Source organism: Mustelus asterias, chromosome 8 (genome assembly GCF_964213995.1).
Source record: "Mustelus asterias chromosome 8, sMusAst1.hap1.1, whole genome shotgun sequence".
In the NCBI taxonomy this organism is placed as follows: domain Eukaryota; kingdom Metazoa; phylum Chordata; class Chondrichthyes; order Carcharhiniformes; family Triakidae; genus Mustelus; species Mustelus asterias.
Genome location: NC_135808.1, coordinates 102,868,936 through 102,893,743, shown reverse-complemented (window position 1 = coordinate 102,893,743; position 24,808 = coordinate 102,868,936). Strand labels below are relative to the sequence as shown.

Genomic DNA, 24,808 nt, shown 5'->3' with positions numbered 1-24,808 from the left:
GATGTAACTGACTTGAGTCATCACATGAGAAACAATTTCCTGCAACTCACTAACTGGCACCAAATGGAACTAGTTTTCAATGAACAGATACATGTTTCACTTTTACAATTGCATGTAAATAGCCTGTTTCTCTTTTATTGAGAATGGACTGTTGAAAACTTGACCATTTACTTTTAGCTCATATACTTTTAGCTCATCACAGAAATTTGACAACAACATAAAAGTGGTCAAATTAAAATTGTAACTGATCAGCGGTGCAATTGTTCCTGAACTCAGTGCGCTACAAGTGAAAAACAAGTATCAGTACTCAGGTCACGTACCAACCGATTCAAGAACAGCTTCTTCCCCGCTGCCATCATACATCTGAATGAACCTACCTCGCACTAAGTTGATCTTTCTCTTCACCCTAGCAATGACTGTAACACTACATTCTGCACTCCTTCCTTCCCTTTTCTATGAATGGTATGCTTTGTCTATATAGCATGCAAGAAACAATACTTTTCACTGTATACCAATACATGTGACAAGCATAAATCAAATCAAATCAGCACTTTGATTGTTGGAATGTTTCAATGGGATGAAGGAGGTGCATAAATGCATGCTATTTTTGTTAGCTCAAAGGGGTCATTTCCATTCTGAGCAAAAAGTTAATTCCCTTTGGCTTTTCTCAGCAGTGTGACATTTTGTATCCACTCAAACTGAGCAATTTTGTGCTTCTTGAGTTTTGTTTATAGGAAGCTTGTTAATGATTGTTATCAGTTAAGAATGTGGCCAATGTCAGGATGTTTCCAAAACATAGCCCATCATTTTAAGATTTCCTGGGGCACATATCAACAAACTACCTTGCTAGCTGTGTGAGATTTGGAATATAATCAAAGTTGACTGCAGGGACCGTCCTTAAACAAAAGAATTGCTACTGCTGGAAAAGCATAATGTGCATAAAACACTACGCATATAAAACACAAGAAATTTTGTTTGGCAGAAATATTACAAGAGACTTATTTCAGGATTCTGCCTCGAGAACAAAAATAATATTTGGAACGGCCAACCTAGTTTGTAGACTGCTGTACGTTACACTTACATTCTTTATCATCACATTTTTGCTTGCATAAATTATCTAATTGTAAACAAACACAACCAATTTTAGCCCACAGAAAATGAATCTTGCATTTGGCATTTCTCATCTAGATTAATACAGGACTTGGAATTCTATCAAGCTCTGAGACACAGCATTATTGCTGACCAATAGTTTAGGGAAATGCTAATTCAGTGCCGTAAATACAGTGCAGTAAAAGCTTCAGAGCGTAACTGCACGAGCCATGAGTGTTGGAAACCCGGAATCATAACAGTTTTGCATAATCACAAATGACCAGTAAAAGCAGCCAACCACAGTGACATTTCTCATTGCTTACTTCACAGAAATGCAACAGTACAACAATGAAGCAAGAGGTTAGCCCACCAGATTGACCTGACAGCTGAAACTAAATGGCAATTTCCTCAGTTCTGCACAATCAGCAAGGGACCCTGCTAGAAGGCAAATATGGGTTCAAAGGATCGAGGCTATGGTGTTTTAGCTTCATCTTAAAAACTTCTGAGCACAGCTCCCCATCATATAGGATAATGGAATTTTCTTTTACATTTGCAGTTAGTATTTTGTGAAAACATGCTTCTTACATAGTCACAGAGGTTTACAGCATGGAAACAGGCCCTTCAGCCCAACTTGTCCATGCCGCCCTCAATCTACATCTTCCTTTGTATGGTTTTGATTACCTTTATCCCAATCAATTGTTCAGTTAGTTAAGTTTCAATCCAAGCTTTTCTCCATAAAATGTGAAAATCTATTTCAATAAACTCTCTTTAAATGCACACACATCATCATTATTGTAACTATTAACCAGTTACCCAGCTACTTAGTATAATCATTAATTTTAATCTCTCCTCAAATATCAAAACCATCCCAAAACCTGACATTAGATTCTAGCCATATGGTGAAGCACGAAACAAGGCACAGATCGTTTCCTTGTTGGGTTTAATCACAGGATACAGCAGCATTGTGGGTCTATGCCTCTCAACTACTAACACAGTATTCATGGTGTTCTCAGTCCTTAAGAACATAAGAACTAGGAGCAGGAGTAGGCCAACTAGCCCCTCAAGCCTGCCCTGCCATTCAATGAGATCATGGCTGATCTGAAGTGGATCAGTTCCACTTACCCACCTGATCCTTATAACCCCTAATTCCCTTAATCAAACAATGCACATCACCTATGTACCTTTAACAACATAATCAACCAAACATTATTATATACTTCAGTGTCATTCTGCAAGTTATAAGTAGCAACCTCATAACTAATTCAGTTTTCTTTTAAGCATATCTTCACACCAACACTATTTTTCCTTTTGGGGAATAGTGGAGGAAGTGGTGGAAGGATTCCCGAGCTGATTATCAGCCCGTTAAACCACCTTATGCACACTCCTTCCATGGCCAACAGGTCCTGACGTTGGACTTGAACCTGGAGCTTCTGGTCCAGAGGTAGGAACACTACTACTGTGCTACAAGACCTCCTAGCCTTTCAGTTACTAGGTCAATACAGTGTTGGCCAATTCACAGGGCAATTATCATGCAAAGACTGCCACAAACCTTTGCTACTGTGTTCACATCATCTGATTTTGCCACTGTAAATTTTTATATAATACAATCAAGTCTAAAAGAGTGCGCATCAGAATGTGTTAGATGATGTAAAGTAAGGGCATAGACCAATCATAATATTAGGATCTTTTGAAGCCAACGGTGTTTGTTGATATTTGTAGCCCTCTGTCATTTTATTAAATATACTCACATTTCAAAATAAAACTTACACTGCACATGTACTCTGGCAAAGGTAAAATTGGTAAAATAACTTCATTATTAATTTAATTGAAAGCATTTTGTAACAGTCTGTAACTGATTTTGCCACTCCTAAATTTTCAGCTGACAAATTAGAATTGTCTGATTGTTAAATTATACCTTTCCTACCTCCAGCAGCTCGAAGTAGACCATTACTAAAGAAGCCGTCTGAAGAATTGTGCCTTCTACGACTTACGCCAAATCGACCATCACCCCGAGCAAAATGATCACTGTGTTTCTCATTTGAAGATGACTGCGTGAAAAAGTTTTCAGAAGGAGTAAAATTAATTGTGCCTTCCATAAATTCATCAACAGCTGCCAACTTAAGTAAAAAATATAATTTAAGTTAATTATTCTGCTGTTATACAGAAGCTCTGTCCTCTTAAGGCCATTGCTACAGTAAATTATGGGTGAAATAACAAATTAAATTACTTGAAGCTTTGGGTTCCTTTTCTATACAATCTAAGACCAATAATGTGGCTGCAGCATTTATCTCCAGCAATTCCTTGGTCAAATTTTCCTCCAGATCACAAATAAATGCCTTTTTAATTTTGCTGACAGTGGCATAGAAAATTGAGTCGCACTTGAAGTATCATCAACAGCAAAGGAGCAGGTTGACAAATAGTACATCACGCGAGACATAGCATCTTAATTAAAATTAAAAATGACATCTTAAAGGCACAACTATTACACCATCATTTGGTACAAGTTAGAATTTGTGAAGCCAAAGATCCAACTCGGATGGAGTGTAATACAACAAATAATTTAATTCTATATTAATTAAGCAGCAAACCCACAGTAGATACAGAGGGTCACAATGGCTGGCAACAAAATCATCCGCTTACTTGTGTTATCCACTTAATAAAGTCTTTTGTTCTTGAACATGTCTAAAATTTCTGGTACTTTTGAGGTTGGGGTTGGGAAGACAAAGTTAAACTCATCTTCTGGTTACATGGCCCATGAATGATATCACCAACTAACTAAACTTAATTTTTTTCCCCTACTAGAATTTTGCAGCAAAAGTCAGTTCCTGAGATATGCACACCGCATGCTTATGATGTCAACATGCCTGTGTCTGCATCAAAATTCAGGATGGAGAGTATCACAAGTGCCTCAGGATCTGCTGGGAATGGGCGAAATTTGTTTTTCTTTTAAGTTGAGAAATGGGCAAAGGTTGTTTTTGCTGACCCACCAAAAAAAAAATCAATGAATCTATCAGTTGAAATTGGTTTAAAAAATAGGTTTTTCAAGAATTATATAAGGAGAAAAAATATATAATGAATTTAAAAATCATGAAAGCTAAACATTTTGACTTAAACCTTATTTTCCTGATTTTTGTTTTATCAGTCTTTAATCCAAATTTAATTGACTGGAAAAGAGACAATTAAGCCGAATACACAACTGAAGACCAAGGAAACACTCCACGAAAATTGGTCTCATTCATTTCATAGAATCTCAGCAGTTTGATGAAATAAAACATGCCATCCACAGTTCAGAAGTAACATTCTTGCCCAAATTATAAAATTCAGTGTTCAAGTCCCATTCAAAAAAAACTTGAGCATAAAATCTAAACAGACACTTCAGTACAGGACTGCTGCACTGTCAGAGGTGCTGATTATCAGATGAGGTGATAAACCAAGGCCCCTTCAGGCAAGTGTAAAAAGAATCAATTGGGCTATTTTGAAGAATCAAATGGGCTATTTTGAAGAAAGTGAGTTCTCCCTAGTGCCTTAGCCAAATTTTATTCCTCAACCGAAATCATTTAAACAGATTACCTTTCATTGCTGTTGGTTGCAATGCTCAAATATGATGGTTCATTTCCTACATGACAACAGTGAGTGCACTTCAAAATACTTGTTGATTGCCTGTAAAACATTTTTGGGTGGGATGTTCTGAACTTGAGAGAAGTGCTATACAAAAGCGAGTCTATTTCTTTTGTAGCCAAAGGATCCAATTTAAGTACTACAATAAATGGCAGTACACTGGAAATCATTTATTCTAGTTCCCATAAAAATAAATCTTTATTAGTAGAAAAGCAATAGTATATTGCTGCTCTCTTTCAGCCAGTCATATTTCATTCACAAGTTCTAATTAATTCACTTGCTCCCACTGGTCAAAACTTCACTGCTCAGAGTGCATTCATGATCTCTAGTCTTTGAATATTTAGACTCAATTCGATACCTTTTTGATTGACCAGGGAGTCAAAGGGTTAAGGGGTACAAAGGAAAGTGGGTTGAAGCCACAGTCAGATCACAGCCATGATCATATTGAATGTCAAAGCAGACTTGAGGGGCAGAATGATCTAATCCTGCTCCTAATTCGCACATCTGTATGTTTAGATTGCGCGGAAGATGGTGGCTAGCCAAGAGTGCAGTGGAATAATTTAGGTAACAAAAGCACTGATGAGTATTTCAGCAGCAGATAGAACCATCGAGTCCCTACAGTGCAGACGGAGGCCAATCAGCCCATCGAGTCTGCCCCAACTCTCTGAAAGAGCATCAAAAGCAACGTCCAGGCAGGTGGCCAAAACTTTGGTCAAAGAGCTAGGTTTTAAGTAGCACTTTAAGAGGAGGAAAGGGAAAGTAAAGTGGCACAGAAGGGGGGGAATTCTTGAGCTAAGGGCCGAGATAACTCAAGCATGGCCACCCAATGGTGGACAGATGGAAATCAAGTTTGCTCAAGACCAAAATTAGATTAGCACAGATACATCCAACAGTGTTAGGCGAGAGAGGATTACCGAAATAGGAAGAGAAAAGGCCATGAGGCACAACCTGAAAAATTAAAATTTCAAGTTGAGCTATTGCTTGACCACTTCAAACAAAATAAGATCCAGAAGGCCAAATATTGCAGAATACCTTAGTTGAAGACTGAGATGATGGAAAATTAAGCCAAGCAGGAACAAAGTCATGTTGCGCCATTTAGGTCCAGTGTCTTCTGTCAGCGGAGTGAGGTATCAAACCTCATGGCCAGGATCCTGCAAAAAAGGAGTAAAGAAGAGGCGTTGAAATACACAAGAATCTCTAGCTGACTTCAGCAAATACACCAATACATTTATGTATAATGGGATTATTACTTTCTTGACCTGAATATGGTCTCTTTCGTATTCGCCTCTGAAGACTCAGTTCTTTATCTATAATTAATCACCCTAAAAATCATACAATAAAAGCACATTATTTAGGCAAAATAAGTATTGAGGAATTGAGCGTTCATCCCTGTAGAGTGAACATCATGACACTTTGCTTTGCAAGTGACTGTTGAACTTTGGAGAAAAAGAATTAGGAACATATGAATTAGGAGTAGGAGTAGACCCCTCTAACTTGCTCTCCCATTCAATAAGATCATGGCTGATCCGATTTAAACTTCAACAACCCCACATTCCCAATAATCTTTCATCCTTTGTAATTGAGAATCTATCCAGTTCTGCCTTAAAAATATTCAAAGACTTTGATTCCACTGCCTTTAAGGGAAGAGAATTCAGAGACTCACGACCCTCAGAAAAAAAATCTCATCTGTCTTAAATGACAGACTGCTTATTTTTAAAACAGTAACCCCTAGTTTCAGATTCTCTGACTAGAGGAAACATCCTCTCCACATCCACCCTGCCAATACCACAATCTTCACGTGATTCTTGTTGTGCAGGACTTGAGTGCAACAATTGGTAGGTTAAAGAACAAACCCCACCCCCCCCACCGACATATGCATGTGCTTAACTTGGTGCACTGGAGCCTTAAAATAAGTGGGAGCTACTCAGCTTCAAAAACAATGAGGGCCAAGTGGAGGAAAAAACAGATGAGCAGATTGAAGTGCAAGCAGAAGATGAGAGCAAGATCGAAGTAACACCCTCAACTAAAGAATGGTGAAATCATGGTGACTGTGTTTACATTTTAGCTTCATCAGTAATCAAATATTTTCAAACTTTCATCTTTCAGGGAATACAAATTTGCTTTATCAGTTACTGAGCTCTGTTTTGGAATGTGTTTTATGTGGTCTTTGATATTATAAAATAAAATTAACAAATTGTTTTGGAAAAAAAACTTGGTGATTGGTTAGCTTTTTGGAGAAAAGTTGTGATGGCTTTTACTCAGCTCCACCAATTGCAATACAAAGAACTTCCCATATACTTTCTCTACTTCCAACACAAAAGTTTTTCTTACGAGTGGAACTGAAGCAGAGACAATACTATGGAATGTACAGCAATGGATATTGAGGATGAATTAAAAACTTTAGAAGTACAGATTTTAAATTTTATAAGGTGCTTCTTTCTGTATCGGAGCTGATGGCAGCCATCAGATGCCAATACGGTGAAGAAATAATGATTGTGACTTTATCAGAGATTAAAAGTTCCGCTGTTTAGTATATTCTTCGCTGCATCTGAGGGCTGTTACAAAAAAATTATTCAGGTAAGTGTAGTCATTTCTAAAAGCAATAATGGTGCCAATTAATTGATTTAAGTGAACTTTTCTCATCTCAGTCAGCCCCACAACCCTCCAAAATATCTCAGCTCCTCTAATCTGGCTTTTGGGGGTCCTCAATTTTAACTCTTCAACATTGATGGCTGTGCCATCAGTCATCAAAACCCTAAACATGGGCATTCTCTTTTCAAAGCATTCTGTCTCTCGACCCTCCTTCAAGATGCTCCTTAAAAATAGACCATCTCTTGGTCATCTGCACTAATATCTCGATGTGACTTGGTGCCAAATGCTCCTGCGGTGCACCTTGGGATTGTTTTATTAAAAGGAGATTTATTGTTGCTGATAAACCATACAGCAAGTTTTCATGGTAAGGCAAATACCACAGGTGATCTTCATCCTGTTAAGTTTATCGTTAATTTATTTATTAGTCACAAGTAGGCTTACATTAACACTGTAATGAAGTTACTGTGGAAATCCCCTAGTTGCTACACTCCAGTGCCTGTTCGGGTACACGGAGGGAGAATTTAGCATGGCCAATTCACCTAACCTGCACATCTTTTGACTGTGGGAGGAAACCGGAGCACCCGGAGGAAACCCACGCAGGCATGGGGAGAACGTGCAAACTCCACACAGACAGTGACCAAGCCGGGAATTGAACCCGGGTCCCTGGCGTTGTGAGGCAGCAGTGCTAACCACTGTGCCACCGTGCTGCCCTTATTTTGTGCTTTACAGTAACTGAGCACACCAATAAGTTACAAGCAACACTTTACAATCAAACTCGTGCATATATTTGAATTTACAATCCAAGAAGAAATTTAAAAACAAATTTGATATGCAAGTCAGCAACTTGCTTTTTCAATGTGTATTTGTTAGAACATCGGAACAGATAAACTCTTATGGTGCAAGGATTTCACAATTTCTGTTCTATAACACGGAGGACAAAAGTTTATAGAAAATTATGTAACAGAAAACAAATGCACTATTTGAAAACGGCAAAGTAAATTTAGTTTTCAGAAGTTCTATAAAAGGTCAGAAGGTCTATAAAATAATGAAGGGTACAGATCAGCTAGATAGTCAATATATTTTCCCAAAGGTAGGGGAGTCTAAAACTAGAGGGCGTAGGTTTAAGGTGAGAGGGGAGAGATACAAAAGTGTCCAGAGGAGCAATTTTTTCACACAGAGGATGGGGAGTATCTGGAACAAGCTGCCAGAAGTAGTAGTAGAGGCAGGTACAATTTTGTCTTTTAAAAAGCATTTAGACAGTTACATGGATAAGATGGGTATAGAGGGATATGGGCCAAATGTGGGCAATTGGGATTAGTTTAGGGGTTTTAAAAAAAAGGGCAGCATGGACAAGTTGGGCCGAAGGGCCTGTTTCCATGCTGTAAACCTCTATGGCTCTAAGTTAAATAAACCTCTGAAATACTACACAATCATAAAGAAACACAAGCACAAATAAACAACTTACCTTCAAGCAGAGCTCTGTGGGCCCTCAGCTTTGATGTTTCCAGCACTGGAGCTTCCTGTTCTCCCCAAGGCAGGTTTGCCAACTGTAAGAAGAGCTTGCAGGGCAATCTGGTCACTGAAGCACCAGAAGCAGCACTCCGTGCCTGCCTACACCTCACACCCCCTCAGCTGCTCATTTTATTGTCACCCTTTCCCAAGTAAACAAAATAATCTGAAAACCTGGGTCAGAAAAAAAAATTTTTTAAACTGAGAACAGAACAAACTACGCTCACCTCATGAATGTTCTCAGTGAAATACCCAGGATAGAAAAGAAAAAAATTACATCACATGGAATAACAAATTAGCTGCTCTTTTGTCAACAATGATTACAACATTTCCAAAAATAGAGGTGTACTCAGATTTAATGAATTTACCGGATTCTCACATTTACAAATTTAGCTTAATCATTCTTTTGTTTCTTCCCATATCCATAATTTTTATAGCTGCCTCTAGGGTACACTGTGCACTTTTGAGAGTCCTTGCAGTGATTTTAAAGGTATCTGAATAGTTGTCATCCAGCATAACAGTGCATCTAATATCTACCTTAACATCTCCAAATATTCAGCCAACCAAAACAATAAAAAAATTAAAACGTTTCTGCCTTCTTGCGACAATTTTAAAAATTGTCAAAGTTTCCCCCACTTTTTGAATTAGCTTTTTATATTTCAAAGCTGACCATACTAAAATTGACAAGCTTAGTAAATAGTCCTATTTCTTTTCATCCTCTGCTGCAAAACGAAAATGCTTTTTCTGGTACGTTCAGTATAACCCTCTCATTTCCAGTAATACCTGTAATAAAGCAAAACAATGAAATAATTAAGATGGAAAATTCTTCTGAAACTACAGTAATAATCACCAACTTATTTCTGTCAATTCTGTCCTGAAAAGGCACACCCTGAAACATACACCAACAAATTTGGAGGATCTAAGTCAACTCACAGCCCAAGATGCACGTGGATTCTGTTGCCCACAATTAATTTCACTTATACTTAGAATAAACAGGAGCATTCTGCAATGGAGGTTAAACCCTTCAACTGAAGAATTATTGCTGAGTTTGAATCCCATGGCATTGCAAAACAGATCATTGCTCTGTTACTTTTCATGAAGGTAATTGGAAATTTAACTTTGTATATTTTTTCCTTTATTCTTTCATGAGATCCGGGTGTCACTGGTAAGAGTTGGAAAAAAAAGTTGACTTTTCAGCTGAAGATGACCCTTCATCAGAACATGTGATAAAACTTTCACTCCACAGATGCTTCCTGAACTTTTGAGTATCTCCAGCACTTTCTGTTTTTATTTCAGATTCTCAACATCTGAGGTATCTTGCTGAAGTTATCTTTCAATACACAAACAGAGAGGAACTGTCAACCATTACCTTTATAAATATTGGAAAGTGCATATTTTTCCAAACATGGATAAATTTTGTTTTAGAAATTGGTCATTATTGCACACAACCAGAAAAGGTCATTTATTCTATTTGTTATGTTTTTAGTATCATTAAGTTTGCAACCAACTGAGCAAAACTACACGTGTCAGGTAATGTATATATATCTATTCCAGGTTTCCTGACACAAGAAGCCCATTGCAACTGCAAAAACCTTTGCCCATCAAATTAGCCTCAAAAAAGTCTTAAATTGTTCAGTGGAAATCTCAATCAAGCAATAACGTGATGATTCAGTAGCTATATTGCATTCACCCTCAACTTCAAAATTCTTCAAAAGGATATCTGACAAAGACAACCAAAGGAAAAACACTTGCACAAATATTTTAAGCACCAAATACGAGATTAGACAATACAAATGTTAGTCCTATTTTACTGAAAAAGGACTTTATTTCCAATTGAAATTGTCATGCTAATACAAAGGAGACTTTAACGCCAACAGTGGCACGCTGCGTTAAAGTGTGTTAAGATGATCATTTTCACCAATGTGATCGACCTTCTGTTAAGCATCATCTGGTGTCTGCCACCTTTTGCTGTAGAGGAAAATGGTGGGCCAATTCGCTCGCCTCTGCTTTCACTGGGCCCTCTTCTTGGCCAGCTGAGCTTTATGTTTCCGCCTGCCACTTCCATGCCCTGCCAGTGAGCCTCCAGGTCTCAGGACCTTCAGCAACAGTCTCCCATTTTTCAGAGTCAATGCCCTTCATATCAAATTTGCAAGTGTCTTTGCAGCAGAGGTATAGATGCCCAAGAGGGCGTGATCCAGTGGCCAGTTCATAGAACAGAACGTCTGAGTATATGGTTGCCATCCAGTACAGATATCAATGGGTTCTGCAGTTTCTTGTCATAGCTGACCTCACCCATCATGTTGTCATAGAAGGCGATCACATGAGAAGCTTCATCAGAGTCAATTTTTTCCAGCAGAATAAATGAGACTGCCTCTGTTCCCATGTTTGGATGCCTTGGTGAGATTGTTGAAGGCAACATAGTGATCTCCTTTGTTTATGGCATTTCTCCTTCAACCGCCAGACTGAGAAGATCATGTCAATTGTAGATCTTCCAGTTGTGAAACTAAACCGGGATTTGGGGTAGATGTGTTCATCTGCAGCCTGACAAGGGCTTTTCCCATAATGCTCAGCAGGGAGGAGATGCTTTGACAGTTGTTCCAATCACTGCAGTCATCTTTGTGGTTCTGGAGGGCCACAATCTTTAGATCATGCATATCTTGGGGCTCGCTGTCCCTCGCTCCTGCATTGACAATTAAATTTATGCAGATGCTGCAAGGGCGTTGGTTTCCAGTGCTTCATGAGTTCAGGTGATATAACATCAGCCCCTGGAGCTTTGCCCATGTCAAGTGAATCAATCGCTTTGCTAGGCTCCTCCACTTTGGGTGCAATATCCTGCTCTGCAATGACAGGCAGGCTTTTTATGGTATCTCGAGTTTCCTGGGCGATAATCTTCTTCCTAGAATGTAATTCAAAAAAATGTTCCATTCATCTCTCCAACAGTTTATTGCAATTGATGATGACCTCCGATGTCTGTTTTCAATTGAGCTCTTTTCTTTGCTGATGGATCGGTTCCCTTTTTGATCCCTTCACAGAAGGACATCTGGACATTCTGGCAAAGTTGGAACCAGTTGTCACTGGCATGTCATTGAGCAGTGTGTTGGACTTCATTATGTACTAAATGCTCTTGTACATTCAGAATCTGCTTGCTCAGATTTCTCTTGTAATTGAAGCCAAGCAGTCTGCTCTCATGAATGACAGGTTCCATCATAATGATGTTAGCTCCAAACCAATGAGCATTTTTGCATTCTTGCTCTGCACATGTTGATAATGCGGTATTGTACATGGTGTCTCAAGCCATGTTCCATTGCATTTCTAAATTGTGTGGGAATGCCAGAAAGAACTTGCTCAGCTGTCTGTTGGATAGATTCAAGATGGTTGCAATCTGACTCTGGTGCACACCAGAGTGATTAATTGTACACTCAATGCTATGCTCGCTGCATATATTGAGAATGCTGGACAGAGAATCATGTCTGGTGATGACCAAGTCCAGTTGGTGCCAATACTCTGATCTTGTATGTCTGCAGAACACCTTGTGGCATAGTTTGTTCTGAAAAAATGTGAGCTACATAAAGCTTGTGATAGCAAATCTCAAATAGACTCAGCCCACTGTCATTTATCTTTCTCAGGCTGTGTATGTCCGAGGCAGGAGGGCTACAACTCATAAACCATGACCCCACTTGAAATCCTCCAGTAAAGATGTTCTGACTTCTGGATCCTGCTAACAGCAGTGTCATGTTCCTCATAGAACTTAAGTCTTTGTCTCTGTAATGGAGCACAGATACACATTAGGTTAACTCGCCCTGTTGGAGCTGAGGTGGATGGAGAGAACACATTCTGAGCCTTCTTCAGAGATTCTATCTAGAGTAGCAAGGTTCCTACTCATGAATTTCCTCCGAACTCTTCCCACATCAGATGTTTTTCTTTCAATCTCTCTGAGTGCCAGATTCTTGGCAAGTTTGGCACTCGTAGAGATACGATGTCAATGCTCAGTCAATCAAGTTCCATGCCAATTACTACTGTTTTCATGCTTCATCAACCAGCCGCAAGTTAGCTTCAATCCCATGCAAATGGTTCGGGTGTTCCAGCCTGCCAATCCAAAAGGCGACTCCATTTTTCCATTTGTTTGCTTGCCTGGTGCAATGGACTTCTAAGCTCCAAACACCCAATGGAACAGATGGGCTGTGGTGGATCAGCACTTCACTTGACAAGGGCTGCCTGGCTTGTGGTAGGCAGTGATCAGTGGGACACTACAGCCCTTCCCACCATCAGAAACAGACCATTGTACCCATTCTCTATTCCAAGCAAGTTGAGTTCATTACTCATAACTGCTGTCGCCCATGTTGTGTTAATGCCCTGCAGCAAAACATCAATGTCCTCTCCAGGGCACAAGCCAGGGCAAAATTTATGGATACCCTGATCTGTCAAATGACAGAGTCCATCTTGCAACTTCCGCGGTTTAATCCAAAGGAATACACTGGCTTAATTGTAGGAGCTGCTGGAAAGATGACATTTATTTAGACATTCGTCCATCTTTGGGCTCTACTCCATATTTTTGGTCAGGCTATACTCCCTTAACTTTCAACACTCCCCAAAATATCTAAAAGGTTGTAGACCTATTTTCCAAAATTGGGAGTTTGGTTCATGAGCGCCACAGTATGTCCACACACCCGTGGACCAGTACAATGCACGTTTCCTAAATGCTCCTCAAGGTTGTAACCTGAGGCCGTGAGAGACCACTCCCAAACTAGGTGTGTCGCCACACGGAGGCACAGCTAGTGACTTGCGAATGGAGAGTCTGGCTGTGTACCACTGTCAGTGAAAGACTTACACACTTGGCTCTCTTTTTCTCATTATTGAAAGCCAGTCCAACCTGAAAGGAGAGAGAAGCAAACCAACAGACAAAAGTGGAAAACATGCTAACTCTCTTCATCCACACACTAGATGCATTATTGCAATCAACCTGTTGGACACACAGTTCATTTCAACCTCATTCCACATACTAAGTAGACAACTGTTATTAATGTTGTAAACAGAGTTCATGAACTGTACCCAGATGTCACACTTTGCTTATTATTTGGAACAACCAAAATATTGAAGTACTTCTGAACTGCAACCCAAAGCTACCCTGTATATTCCATATCTCAAATTCCGCTGCCCAACAAAATGAAACTTAATTTCATGAACCTGCCCTCACCTTGTAACTTCAAATTGCATAAACTGTCTTATATGGAATAATGTACACAGGATTATATGCTGCACATTCCATAGTGTAATACTCTCATCCTCAAAATATTATGGGTTTGACCTATAGCAAACAATGAATGGTGAGGCAACAGTTAGCTGTTAAATTTAGTAACAAATCAGAATTTCTTGTCTCCAGATAGTCCGAGACTGCACGTACCACCCTTGCCATCCCAACAAGGTGTATTTCAGGTTCCTTCGGAAATCCCAATGCAATAACTCCAAAAGAATTCCCCAGGAAATTTGAATGTTTAATGGACAATTCCCCAGCACCCCGAGACCCTCCAAAAATACTCTTCAGCTCTGAGTTAGAGACATCAGATAGTTCCGACTTATCTGGTAATTACCTAGGAAATGTTAGAAAAATCCTAGTCCAATTCCTGGGTAACTAGACAACTCACCTCATCCACCAGCTTCCCCTTCAACCGCACAACAATACCTCCCCTACACCACCCCACTAACCCCCTGATCCTTCCAACTACCCCAATGACCCAACCTGACCCCAACTCCCAGACCTGATTCCCAACCCCCATCACCCAGCTACTCCCTGGCCAACTAGATCTCACCACCCAATTGCCCATACTCAACCCTGATCTGACTCGACCCCACCACCTTGATCCCCCCCCCCCCGGACCCAACCTCACCATATTTGCCACCTACCATTAACCCATTATCCACTTACCTTCCGGAAACCTCTGAAGATCTATTACAACTAGTGATCCAGACAGGTTATGGAATTGCCTCTTCTCCCAGCCTGCTTGTTTCTTTCCTCCCCATGATTCACACACATGACAGCAGCATGGTTTAAAGTTGTTCAAGAGGAAATATCAAGACTGGTGAATAAGCAGTAACAATTTTAAATATGCTCTGATGCTGCTAAAATCTGACAAGTACCGATCACGGTAGGAGATGATGGTTAAATATTCTCACCATGTGTCCAAGCGTGATAAGACCAGGCAAGACAATTCGACAGCTTGAGATACTACGCTATTAGTATGATATTTTTAATTATCGATAATATTTTAGGCTAAATTAATTATATGGGTCAGATAACATCTGGAGATAGAATGAAGTCTGAAGGATCGGTTGAGACTGGCAATGAGAAAGGAAAAGCCTAATCCAAGGACAAAGTGGACATGACGGAACAAATATATAACTGACTTTAAAGTGAGACAACCGGAATAGGGATTCTCACAGTGAAGGCATTTCCTTTCAGATCTGCAGTTAAGAGTCTATTCCGAAGCTTTGTAAATATTTACTGTGTAAAAAAACAAATTACTGCGGATGCTGGAATCCGAAACCAAAAGAGAAAAAATGCTGGAAAATCTCAGCAGGTCTGGCAGCATCTGTAAGGAGAGAACAGAGCTGACGTTTCAAGTCCAGATGACCCTTTTGTCAAAGCTTTGACAAAGAGGTCATCTGGACTCGAAATGTCAACTCTTTTCTCTCCTTACTGATGCTGCCAGACCTGCTGAGATTTTCCAGCATTTTCTTTTTTTGGCATTTTTACTGTGGATGGACAGCCCAGGTAGAAATCTAAAAACTGTTTAGCGCAACTACCTTATGACAGCAATTTCCTCCAATGACTCTTCCTTTAACTCATACATCCTCTCTCAATCCATCCGCTGGCTCACAACTTTACAATATCCGATGCTGGAACATTTTAATTGTTTATTTCGTACAGCAGAAATTCAATTAATGTTAGCCCATTTTTCTGTTACTGAAAGTCTCATGTGACAAATGTGTCATTTTGCATGCTTTTCACATTTTTGAATTGTATTTGTTCAAGAGTCTTCCTCCCTCCTGATGCGCTAACACACTGGGACATTTAAATTTTACTTACTAATATGGCAGCTGGTGCCATAAAAGGGGCCTTGGCTTCTGCACGATTCCCTTTGCTGATGTCTCCAAGGTTTCCAGTGCTGAGTCACTTCTGCAGAATCCTCTATCGGAAGATTCGCCAAAAATAAAAATCAGAGGAATGCAAGTGGGTAATTTTTTTGTCTGGTCAGTGTCAAAAGAATGGGCCAACATATTAAAATAGTATGAGGCAATTCATATTTCAAGCTTACTCCAATTACATTTCTTCACATATCCAGTGCAAATGTTTATTTTAAAATGCTCTCTCCGAGTCCAAATATGATCTTGTATACAAAATATTCTGGGACAGCAGGTTACAAGACAAACAACTAACCATTTTTACCATTACTGTGTGCACTTGCACCTGATGCAAAAACATAACAGGAGCCAAAGGGAAAATGAAAAGCATTCATAAGTTCTTGCACATTAATTAAATTTAAGAAGTACATGGAAAAGCTTGGAAGCAGAAACAATAAAAACACTTTAAAAATGTACAGAGAAAACCCGGTCATCTGGAACGCTCATTATTACCAACTGAGAATTCAGCAAGCAAAATTTAATCCCCATCAGTATTACTTGAGTGCAAGGCTCGATAGTTCATGCATAAAAGGATGCATTAAAAGCCCTCAGATTTTCCTGCATCATTGTGAACACATCAAAAAAACCATCTCTGGCACATACAATATAGTTAAGCCAATACTAAACTGACATGTCTAGGATCTCCTGTGTAGGTACTCAGTAGTCCCAATTTATAAAAATCAAAATGATATCCAGGTACATCAAAGGCATATTCATACAGACCAACTTCATCAGTATTTATTATCAATGTTGCAGCATCACCAGTACGCACAGTTGTTCAGTTCCATTTGCAACTCCTCAAATAAGGAACACTTCAGGCTTGTAAGCAGCAAGATCTGGACACCATTTGAGCTTTGGGTAAGCAGCAAGTAACATTTGCACCACACAATGTCCCTTGACATTTAACCACATTACAATCCCCCACCATCAACATCTACCAATGATCAGGAACTTAACTTGAAGATCATATAAAAACTGTGTTGGGAATTATAATTTAAGGAATTCACATCCTTACTCCCTAAAGCTTTGCCACCATTTACAACGCACAACTCAGGAGTGTGGTGGAATATTCCCCACCTGCCTGGATAATTGCAATATCAACCATACTAAATAAGCTTGACACCATGCAGGGAAAGCATCCCACTTCATTGGCTACATGTCCACCATCTTAAACATCCACTCCCTTCAACACTGCCATCCAGCAGAGTGTACGATCTACATACAAGATGCAGTGCAGCAACCTGTCAAAGCTCCTTCACTAACATCGTCCAAACCCGTGGACTCTTACCAGATGAGGTGGTAGAGGCAGGTACAATTACTACATTTAAAATACATTTGGACAGGTACATGGATGGGAAATGTTTAGAGGGATATGGGCCAAACACAGGCAAATGGGACTAGTTTAGGAAACCTGGAGGGCATGCTTCAGTTGGGCCGGAGGGCCAGTTTCTGTGCTGTATATCTCTATGACTCTACCACCTAGAAGAACAAGAACAGCAGGTGTATAGAACACCACCATCTGGAAGCTTCTGCAAAGTCTTTCACCATCCTGGCTTGAAATGAGACTGCCATTCTTCCTTTGCTGCTGGATCAAAATGCTGGAGCTCCCTCTGTGAACTGCAGCTGTTCAAGACGACAGCTCTACTAACACCTTCTCAAAGGCAACGGGGAATGGACAATAAATGCTCGACTTGCCAGGGACATCCACATCCCTGAGAGCAACTATGGGCTGTTTGCTATAAGGTCTGTAATTCCATAGAGAGTGTGATGTAATTCCGTGGAGAGTGAAATGCGTGCTAAGTATAAAACAGGAATGTTCCTTTCTGTAGTTTATGTACAAGTTTCCTCCAAAAAGAAAACAGCTCAGTTTAGTCATTTGTAGCTGAAAAATGATTTAAAATCGGACATCTTGACAAGTCATTCTTTGAGCTGGTATCTGGAGGTTTGAATCTCTTTTAGATACCATCAGTCTCCACGATGATTTTTAACATTTGAAATTTTTTTCTCCCAATCAGTATCAGTCCAGGGATCAGGAGAAAATTAACTGTCACTTGGAAGAACAAGTGACAGCCAACATGAATTTCTTAAAAAAAGAGATGTATGACAAACTCGTCTAATGAAATTTGTTCTGATGGAAGGTCAGATCTAAAGCATCGAACTCTGTTTTTCTTCCCATGGATGTTGCCTGATCTGCTGAGTATTCCCAGCATTTTATTGAATGGTTCTCTTTAATACAACCCAATACCCTGCTTACTATAGCTGTGACTTCTCTGCATTGGTTGCGAACTTCAAGATCCTTTTCTCCCTCAATCACATTCAATATAATTACTGGTAAATGTGAGGAATATTCTGTGTCGGTCCTATCCACCTAAATTACACGACATTTATCTAGGTTAAATGCTATTTAACATTATTTGACTCACTGTCCTAGTACATCTATTTCTGTTGCAGTAGACTGCATTCCTCAGAAGTCCTAACTATTGCAGAAATTTTCATGTCATCAAACTTGTTGACCATATCCTCAACACTGCTGTCCAGGTCATTAAAGAAATAGTGAACAGCTGTGGGCCTACCACCAAATCCTGGGTGACACCACTGGCAAACCTGCCTCTGGGCTGATCCACAATCATTAACTAAAATAAGGAAAATATAGGATAATTAAATATTTGAGTGATTGAGGAATATTAGTCTTGAAGAAAACTTTTATAAAGAAATCTACCGGAAATAATAGTTTTAACTTCAACTGAAATCAAGGAATGGTTACAGCTCTGAATGGGTCTATTTGGCCCATCATGTCGGTCGGTGCCAGCTCTCCGAGAAAGCTAATACTGAAAAAAAGTCAACCTTCATCATAACAAACATTCAAGTTACCAGCTGTGTGAGGAGCTACAATTAGCCACAAAAGATTCAAAAGTAACACAAAAGACAACCTATGATTAGAAAGCTGGAAAATCTGTTTTCAGACTCAGCTCCAAGTTGGAGTGTGTCATAACTCATCCATAGTTGGCAAACTGAATTTTGTAACCCTTGTTTCGGCTTTGAAAAGCAGTGTCACTCTCCAATTAGATTCAAAAGGCACACGACTCTACAACTTATCAAAGAAATTCAGTGGTCAGAAAATAACACAACGATATACCAGAAAATGGTACATTACAGTGAAATCAATGCTCTTAAAGATTAAGCAAAGAGACCATGAAATTACCCAAATTCAATGCAACAGTTCACTAACGCGCATAGTTCTAGAAAAGCAAATGTAATACATGTACCTTACACATTTGATGGTGGTGCACATAGTACATTGATCAATACAATGCTTAAGGACAGGAATATTGTGCCTTATTACACACGAGACAACAGAAGAATTTGAATGCAACTTGGTCAAATGATGTTACTGCTGTAAATAGGAAATTTGAGTTTAACTGGAGAGTATTTTGTTTTGAAAAGGCTTTTGCAGAAACAAGTAGGAAAATTCCTTTTGTCCCCAACCTCGTAACACAATGTAAGACAGTGAAATATAATGAACACTTATTTTAAGTAGTAGTCGACCACTGGCTTTATAACTAAAGCATTGGGGAACTAACCCACTTCCTGAAGGTGTGATTAGAAATTGATTGTTACAGATATCACATTTACAGTTGTTGCAATGAAGCAAGGGGAATGCATGAGAATATTTTAACAGTCAACCCATTTGAGTGGATATGACCCTATTGCTGCTGGCATTGAGAGACGAAGCAAAGTCTTATAATGCATCCCAAATGTTAAAAAAACACTTCAGTGCCATCCCAGGAAGGTGTCATTTTTTTTCCCAGTCTGAATCTGCTGACCCCACCAAGAAATATAGACCTCGACCACCAAACTTCCTGTGTTTTTTGATCATGTTGACAGCTTCAAATTACAAGATACGCATTTTGATTTCCTTTGTTCCTCATTATTATATCCCAGGAACAGTGCTACTAGCTATGCAGTTCCTCAACGGTGGCTGGAGATTCATGGACCTGATCAAACCCCACATATAATGCAGGTACAAATCTGTTTGTCAGTTGAGTCAGTTAAGTGTTTAAATGTTTTTAATTTCACAATTGAAGAGCGAGCACAGGTTAAAAATATCTCTGTCACTTATAAACTTGCATCATAATGTATAGCCCAAATCACACGACAATGTGAAAGGAGGAACTAAGCCATATGAATCCAAGTTGCTTTCATGTCCTGAATTCATCACAAAGTACTTCACAATGTGCTTTCTGCAGGCAAATGTAACAGGTAATTTGAGTACTCTTACAGGAGGGGATGGAAAAGAGAAAGAAAATAATTCATCTTCAGGCCAATACATCATTTCAGCCCCAGAAAATGTGGTTGACTCTTAAGTACATACACAAGCCATCAAGATTTTCACTCATGAGTGCCATGAATAAGAGTATGCTTAGTCTTGAGGGCTACATCTGCCAGACTCAGAGTATCCCAAGATGGTGGGAAAATCAACTCAAGGAAGTGCCTTAGTTGACTTCATTCTCACTTACCTTCCCGTCATAAACACAGCTATTTACATTACTCTCTGGCCTGCTCTTGTAGCCACAATATTTGTATAGCCGGTTCTGTTTCAGGTCAAATGGTACCCCCGAGGATGTTGATTTCGGATTTAGCGACAGTAATACCATTGAATGTCATGGGGAGATGATAGGATTGTCTCTTGTTGGAGAGGATCATTGCCTGGCATTTCTGTGGTGCAAATGTTACCTGCTACTTGTCAGCCCAAACCTGAATGTGGTCTGGGTCTTGCTGGATATGGACATGGACTGCTTCAGTATCTTAAGAGTCATGAATGGTATGAACACTGCAATCATTAGTGAAATTCACCACTTTTAACCTTGATGGAAGAATATTGATGAGTCGCTGAATATTGTTATGTCTCAGAGACTTCCCTGAGGAACTGCTGCTGTAATGTTGTGGTCGTTGGAAACCATCTTCCTTTGTGCTAGATATGACTCCAACCAAAGGAAAGTATCCCCACTGAATTTTGCAAGGCTCGTTGATGCAACATTCTGTCAAATGCTGCCTTGACGTCAAAGGCAGTCACTATCATCTCACATTAAGTTCATGTTTGGGCCAAGATGGAATCATAGAATCCTACAGCACAGGAGGCGGCTACTCGGCCCATCGAGTCTACATCGACCACAATCCCACCCAGGCCCTATCCCTGTAACCCCACTTATCAACCCTACAAATCCCCCTGACACTAAGGGGCAATTTAGCATGGCCAATCAACCTAAACTGCACATCTTTGGAGTGTGGGAGAAAACCGGAGCACCCGGAGAAAACCCACGCAGAAACAGGGAGAATGTGCAAACTCCACATCCAAATCAGTCACCCGAGGCCAGAATTGAACCCAGGTCCCTGGCGCTGTGAGGCAGCAGTGCTAACCACTGTGCCACATTGTAATGAGGGCAGAAGTTGAGTGCTTCGAGCAGAACACAAACTGAACATTGGTGAGCAGGTTAATGCTGTGAAGCGGTACGTACATAGCAATGTCAATAACATCCTCCATCACTTTGTTGATGATCAAAAATAGAATGATGGGGCAGTATTTAGCCGGATTGGGTTTGTCCTGCTTTTTGTGGACAGGACAGACTTGGGCAGTTTCCACAATATTGGGACATTCCTGGCCATTTTTCACAATATCGGGTAGATGCCAATGTTGTACTGTATGGAAACAATTTGGATATGGGCATAGCTAGTTCTGGAGCACAAGTCTTCAGCACGACAACCATGATATTGTTAGGGTCTGTAGCCTTTGCTGATTCCAATGCTTCACAGTTTCTTGATATTATATGGAGTGAACTGAGTTGACTGAAGACTGGCATCTGTAATGTTGAGGACCTCAGGTGCAGAAAGAAGGTGAAGGGTCGGTAGGTCCTGTCCAACCAAACCAGCTGACTTTAGAGGCATGGTGGATAAATGCATGTCAATGATACTGACTACATGGACTTCTACAATGTATTTGGTAAGCTTCCAACACAATAGATTATTAAACATTAGAGTGCATAAGGTAACCAACTGAAAATTGGTTGGTAGTCAGTTCGGGGCTAGAAGGATGATTCTTTGATTGGCAGAATATGGCAAATGACATTTCTCAGGTATTTGTACTAACTTCTCAATTTTTCACATGATATCAATGATTTAAATGAAGGCCTTGGGGGTTTCTGGACCATCCTCTGCTTTTCTCATTGGTTGTAATCCATACACGTTTCTGATATTTGTAGAGTGTAGAGGTACTTGCATCAACCTCAATTCCATTAAATGCTTCAATCTACGAGTTACTTGGTGGAGATGGGGCAGTGGCATTCTGGTATTGTCACTAGACTATAATCCCGAGACCCAGGGTAATGTTCTGGGGATCTGGGTTTGAATTCCACCAGGGCAGATGGTGACTTTTAAAATCAATAAAAATCTGGAATTTAAAGTCTAATGATAACCATGAAATCATTGTCAATTGTTGTAAAAATCCATCTGGTTCACTATGTCCTTTTGGGAAGGAAATCAAAGAATCCCTGCAGTGCAGGAGGCGGCCATTTGGCCCATCATGTCTGCACTGACCACAATCCCAACAAGGCCCTATTCCCAAAGCCTCTCATATTTACCCTCCTAATTCCCCCAACACTTGGGTTAATGTAGTATGGCCAATCAACCTAACCCGCACATAGAAATCATAGATCTTTGGAAATAGGTCATCCTTACCTGGTCTAGCCTACATGTGACTGGTTGACTCTTAAATGCCCTCTGAAATGAAGAGCAGTTAGGGCCCAGCCGGCAATTTCCACATCCTGTGAATTAATTTATTAAAATTTTCAGGTCAGAACTGAAGAAAGGTAAAATGTTTCCCTCTTAACACATGTTGCCTGTATTTTCAGTTTCTATCCCTAATTATAAATCACTGCCCTCAATTCTACCACTCAATGCTGTCTGACTGATTAACTGATGCCAAAGCTGTGGATGAGAAACCAGATCTTCAAACAATTTCAGCAAGATCAAGACCGTGCTGATCAACTTCCACAAAGAACTCCGCACACTCCTTACTACTCACCCAAGATGAGCCCAACAGTATACAATGTCAGTATACTGATGTATATAATGTCAGTATACTGATGAATATAATGTCAGTGTACTGATGAATATGTCAGTATACTGATGAATATAATGTCAGTATACTGATATGCCAAGTTTTTTATTAAATACACAGATACTCATCACAAAGACCACCCATTACTATCATAATGTTTCCACTTATGTCTTTGCCGCACCACCTATCACTATTACTTAAATGCATCTCCAGACTCAACTTTTAAAGAAGCAAACAACCTCTGGTGCGCACAAGACATGAACTCCAGCTTATCCAAAACAGTACTGCCATGATCCTACCCCTCGTGAAGTTCCAATAAACTGCCAGTATTATCCTGACAATTCTCCTAGGCTCCTAGTTCTCCAAATCAAAAAGCTATTTCTTTTTTTAAAATAGATTTCTCCATAGACCTGACCCACAGTACTTCTGGAAGCACTTCCTGGACTATATGAATCTTTTACTCTTACTAGCCTTTTTTATATTTATCTTCCTCTATTCTAACACTGATGTAAAATTTTGTTGGCAAAATCTGGACAAGACTGTTATGATCCCATGGAGACCAACAAAGCGAAAGAACCAAATTTACCAGTTGACCCCCAACAAAACAAAATTTCACTTTAGCAAACCAAAATCAACACAAGCTGAACATGAATTAATAGACAAATCGTGGTTAATATATACCAGAAATTACACATTAAATATCAGACATAAAGACAGATGAACTAGGCAGTTCACGCAGCATAGATGGCACCAATTTCAGCCACAAAGTCCTTCAAAGCTTTGAACTTCATCAGGTAGAATTCCAGCTCCTTTCCTTTAAATATTTAACAACCAATGCTCATCTGACAGCAGGTCCTAATCAATCCAAGTTTCACAGATATAATCTTCAACAAAATGGCGCATTTGTCCAGAACCTCCTCAGCTCCACTCACAATGGTCTTGATGGCTTGGATCCACTGGTATCTTTATTCAAACCCTCGTGATAACCCTGTGCACTGTATGACCAGGTCTGGTGAGTTCATTAATTAAGTGACAGAAACAGCTGCAGCAACCTCACATCTGCCTATTGCCAGCTCCTGGATCTCACCTTTATTTTCAACAGCCTGCATTGCTTGGTGACCCAAGCTTGGATGGCTCTGTGTCTTTTATCTGGTTTCAACCTGCATCAGTTTTCCCAGAAACCCAAAGTTTCAGTTTCTCTTTCCGTTAGGGTCTGACACTAGAAAAACAAGCTTTTAAACCACAGTCAGTGCATCCAACAGAACATTCAACAAGACATCTTATCTATTCAGACAACTTGCATATGCCACCCACCGGTCCCGCATATCATGGATTCCATCACACTACAACCAGGAACTGTGTCCCAAATCCTCTGCTTTGCTACTCCTCTCCTATATTAAATGTGCATTATACATTAGGGATATATCCAGGTGTATGTAACATGTAAACATATTTGCATCCTAAAAAGATTAATCAGATGTCTGTTCTGAAGGACTGTTCTGTTTCCTGATCTCACTATACGCCAGTTACAATTCACACACTATGCTTTGTACTTCATGGTGGGAAATGTCCATAGCAATATTTGCTGCGACACCAGGGCAACAATATCAGGTAGGGCAACTAAAAACTGTCGTGGAAGATGAATTAGAGTGTTTCTGTGTATTTAGATGTGAAGAGACCCTCTTCATGCTTTGCTGAGTGGGTTTA

The 24,808-nt window shown here is 39.8% G+C and overlaps 1 protein-coding gene across 16 annotated transcripts in view; it reads right to left on the bottom strand.

Moving 5' to 3' along the window:
- Positions 1-24,808, bottom strand: part of gpbp1l1 (GC-rich promoter binding protein 1-like 1) — a 64,390-nt gene that overhangs the window by 38,018 nt on the left and 1,564 nt on the right. Inside the window, exons 2-8 of one of the 16 annotated variants that reach the window (XM_078218620.1) lie at positions 24,189-24,320; positions 22,720-22,805; positions 15,893-15,994; positions 14,732-14,882; positions 8,765-9,591; positions 5,740-5,858; positions 3,005-3,137 (exon numbers count right to left, since the gene is read on the bottom strand). In XM_078218620.1, the coding sequence (XP_078074746.1) occupies positions 3,005-3,137; positions 5,740-5,802 (196 nt within the window). In that variant the 5' untranslated portion in view covers positions 5,803-5,858; positions 8,765-9,591; positions 14,732-14,882; ... (1 more) ...; positions 22,720-22,805; positions 24,189-24,320. Of the gene's footprint in view, positions 1-3,004; positions 3,138-5,739; positions 5,859-8,764; positions 9,592-14,731; positions 14,883-15,892; positions 15,995-22,719; positions 22,806-24,188; positions 24,334-24,808 lie in introns of all 16 variants that reach the window. The other 15 variants (XM_078218629.1, XM_078218619.1, XM_078218625.1 and 12 more) reach the window with 15 other exon arrangements.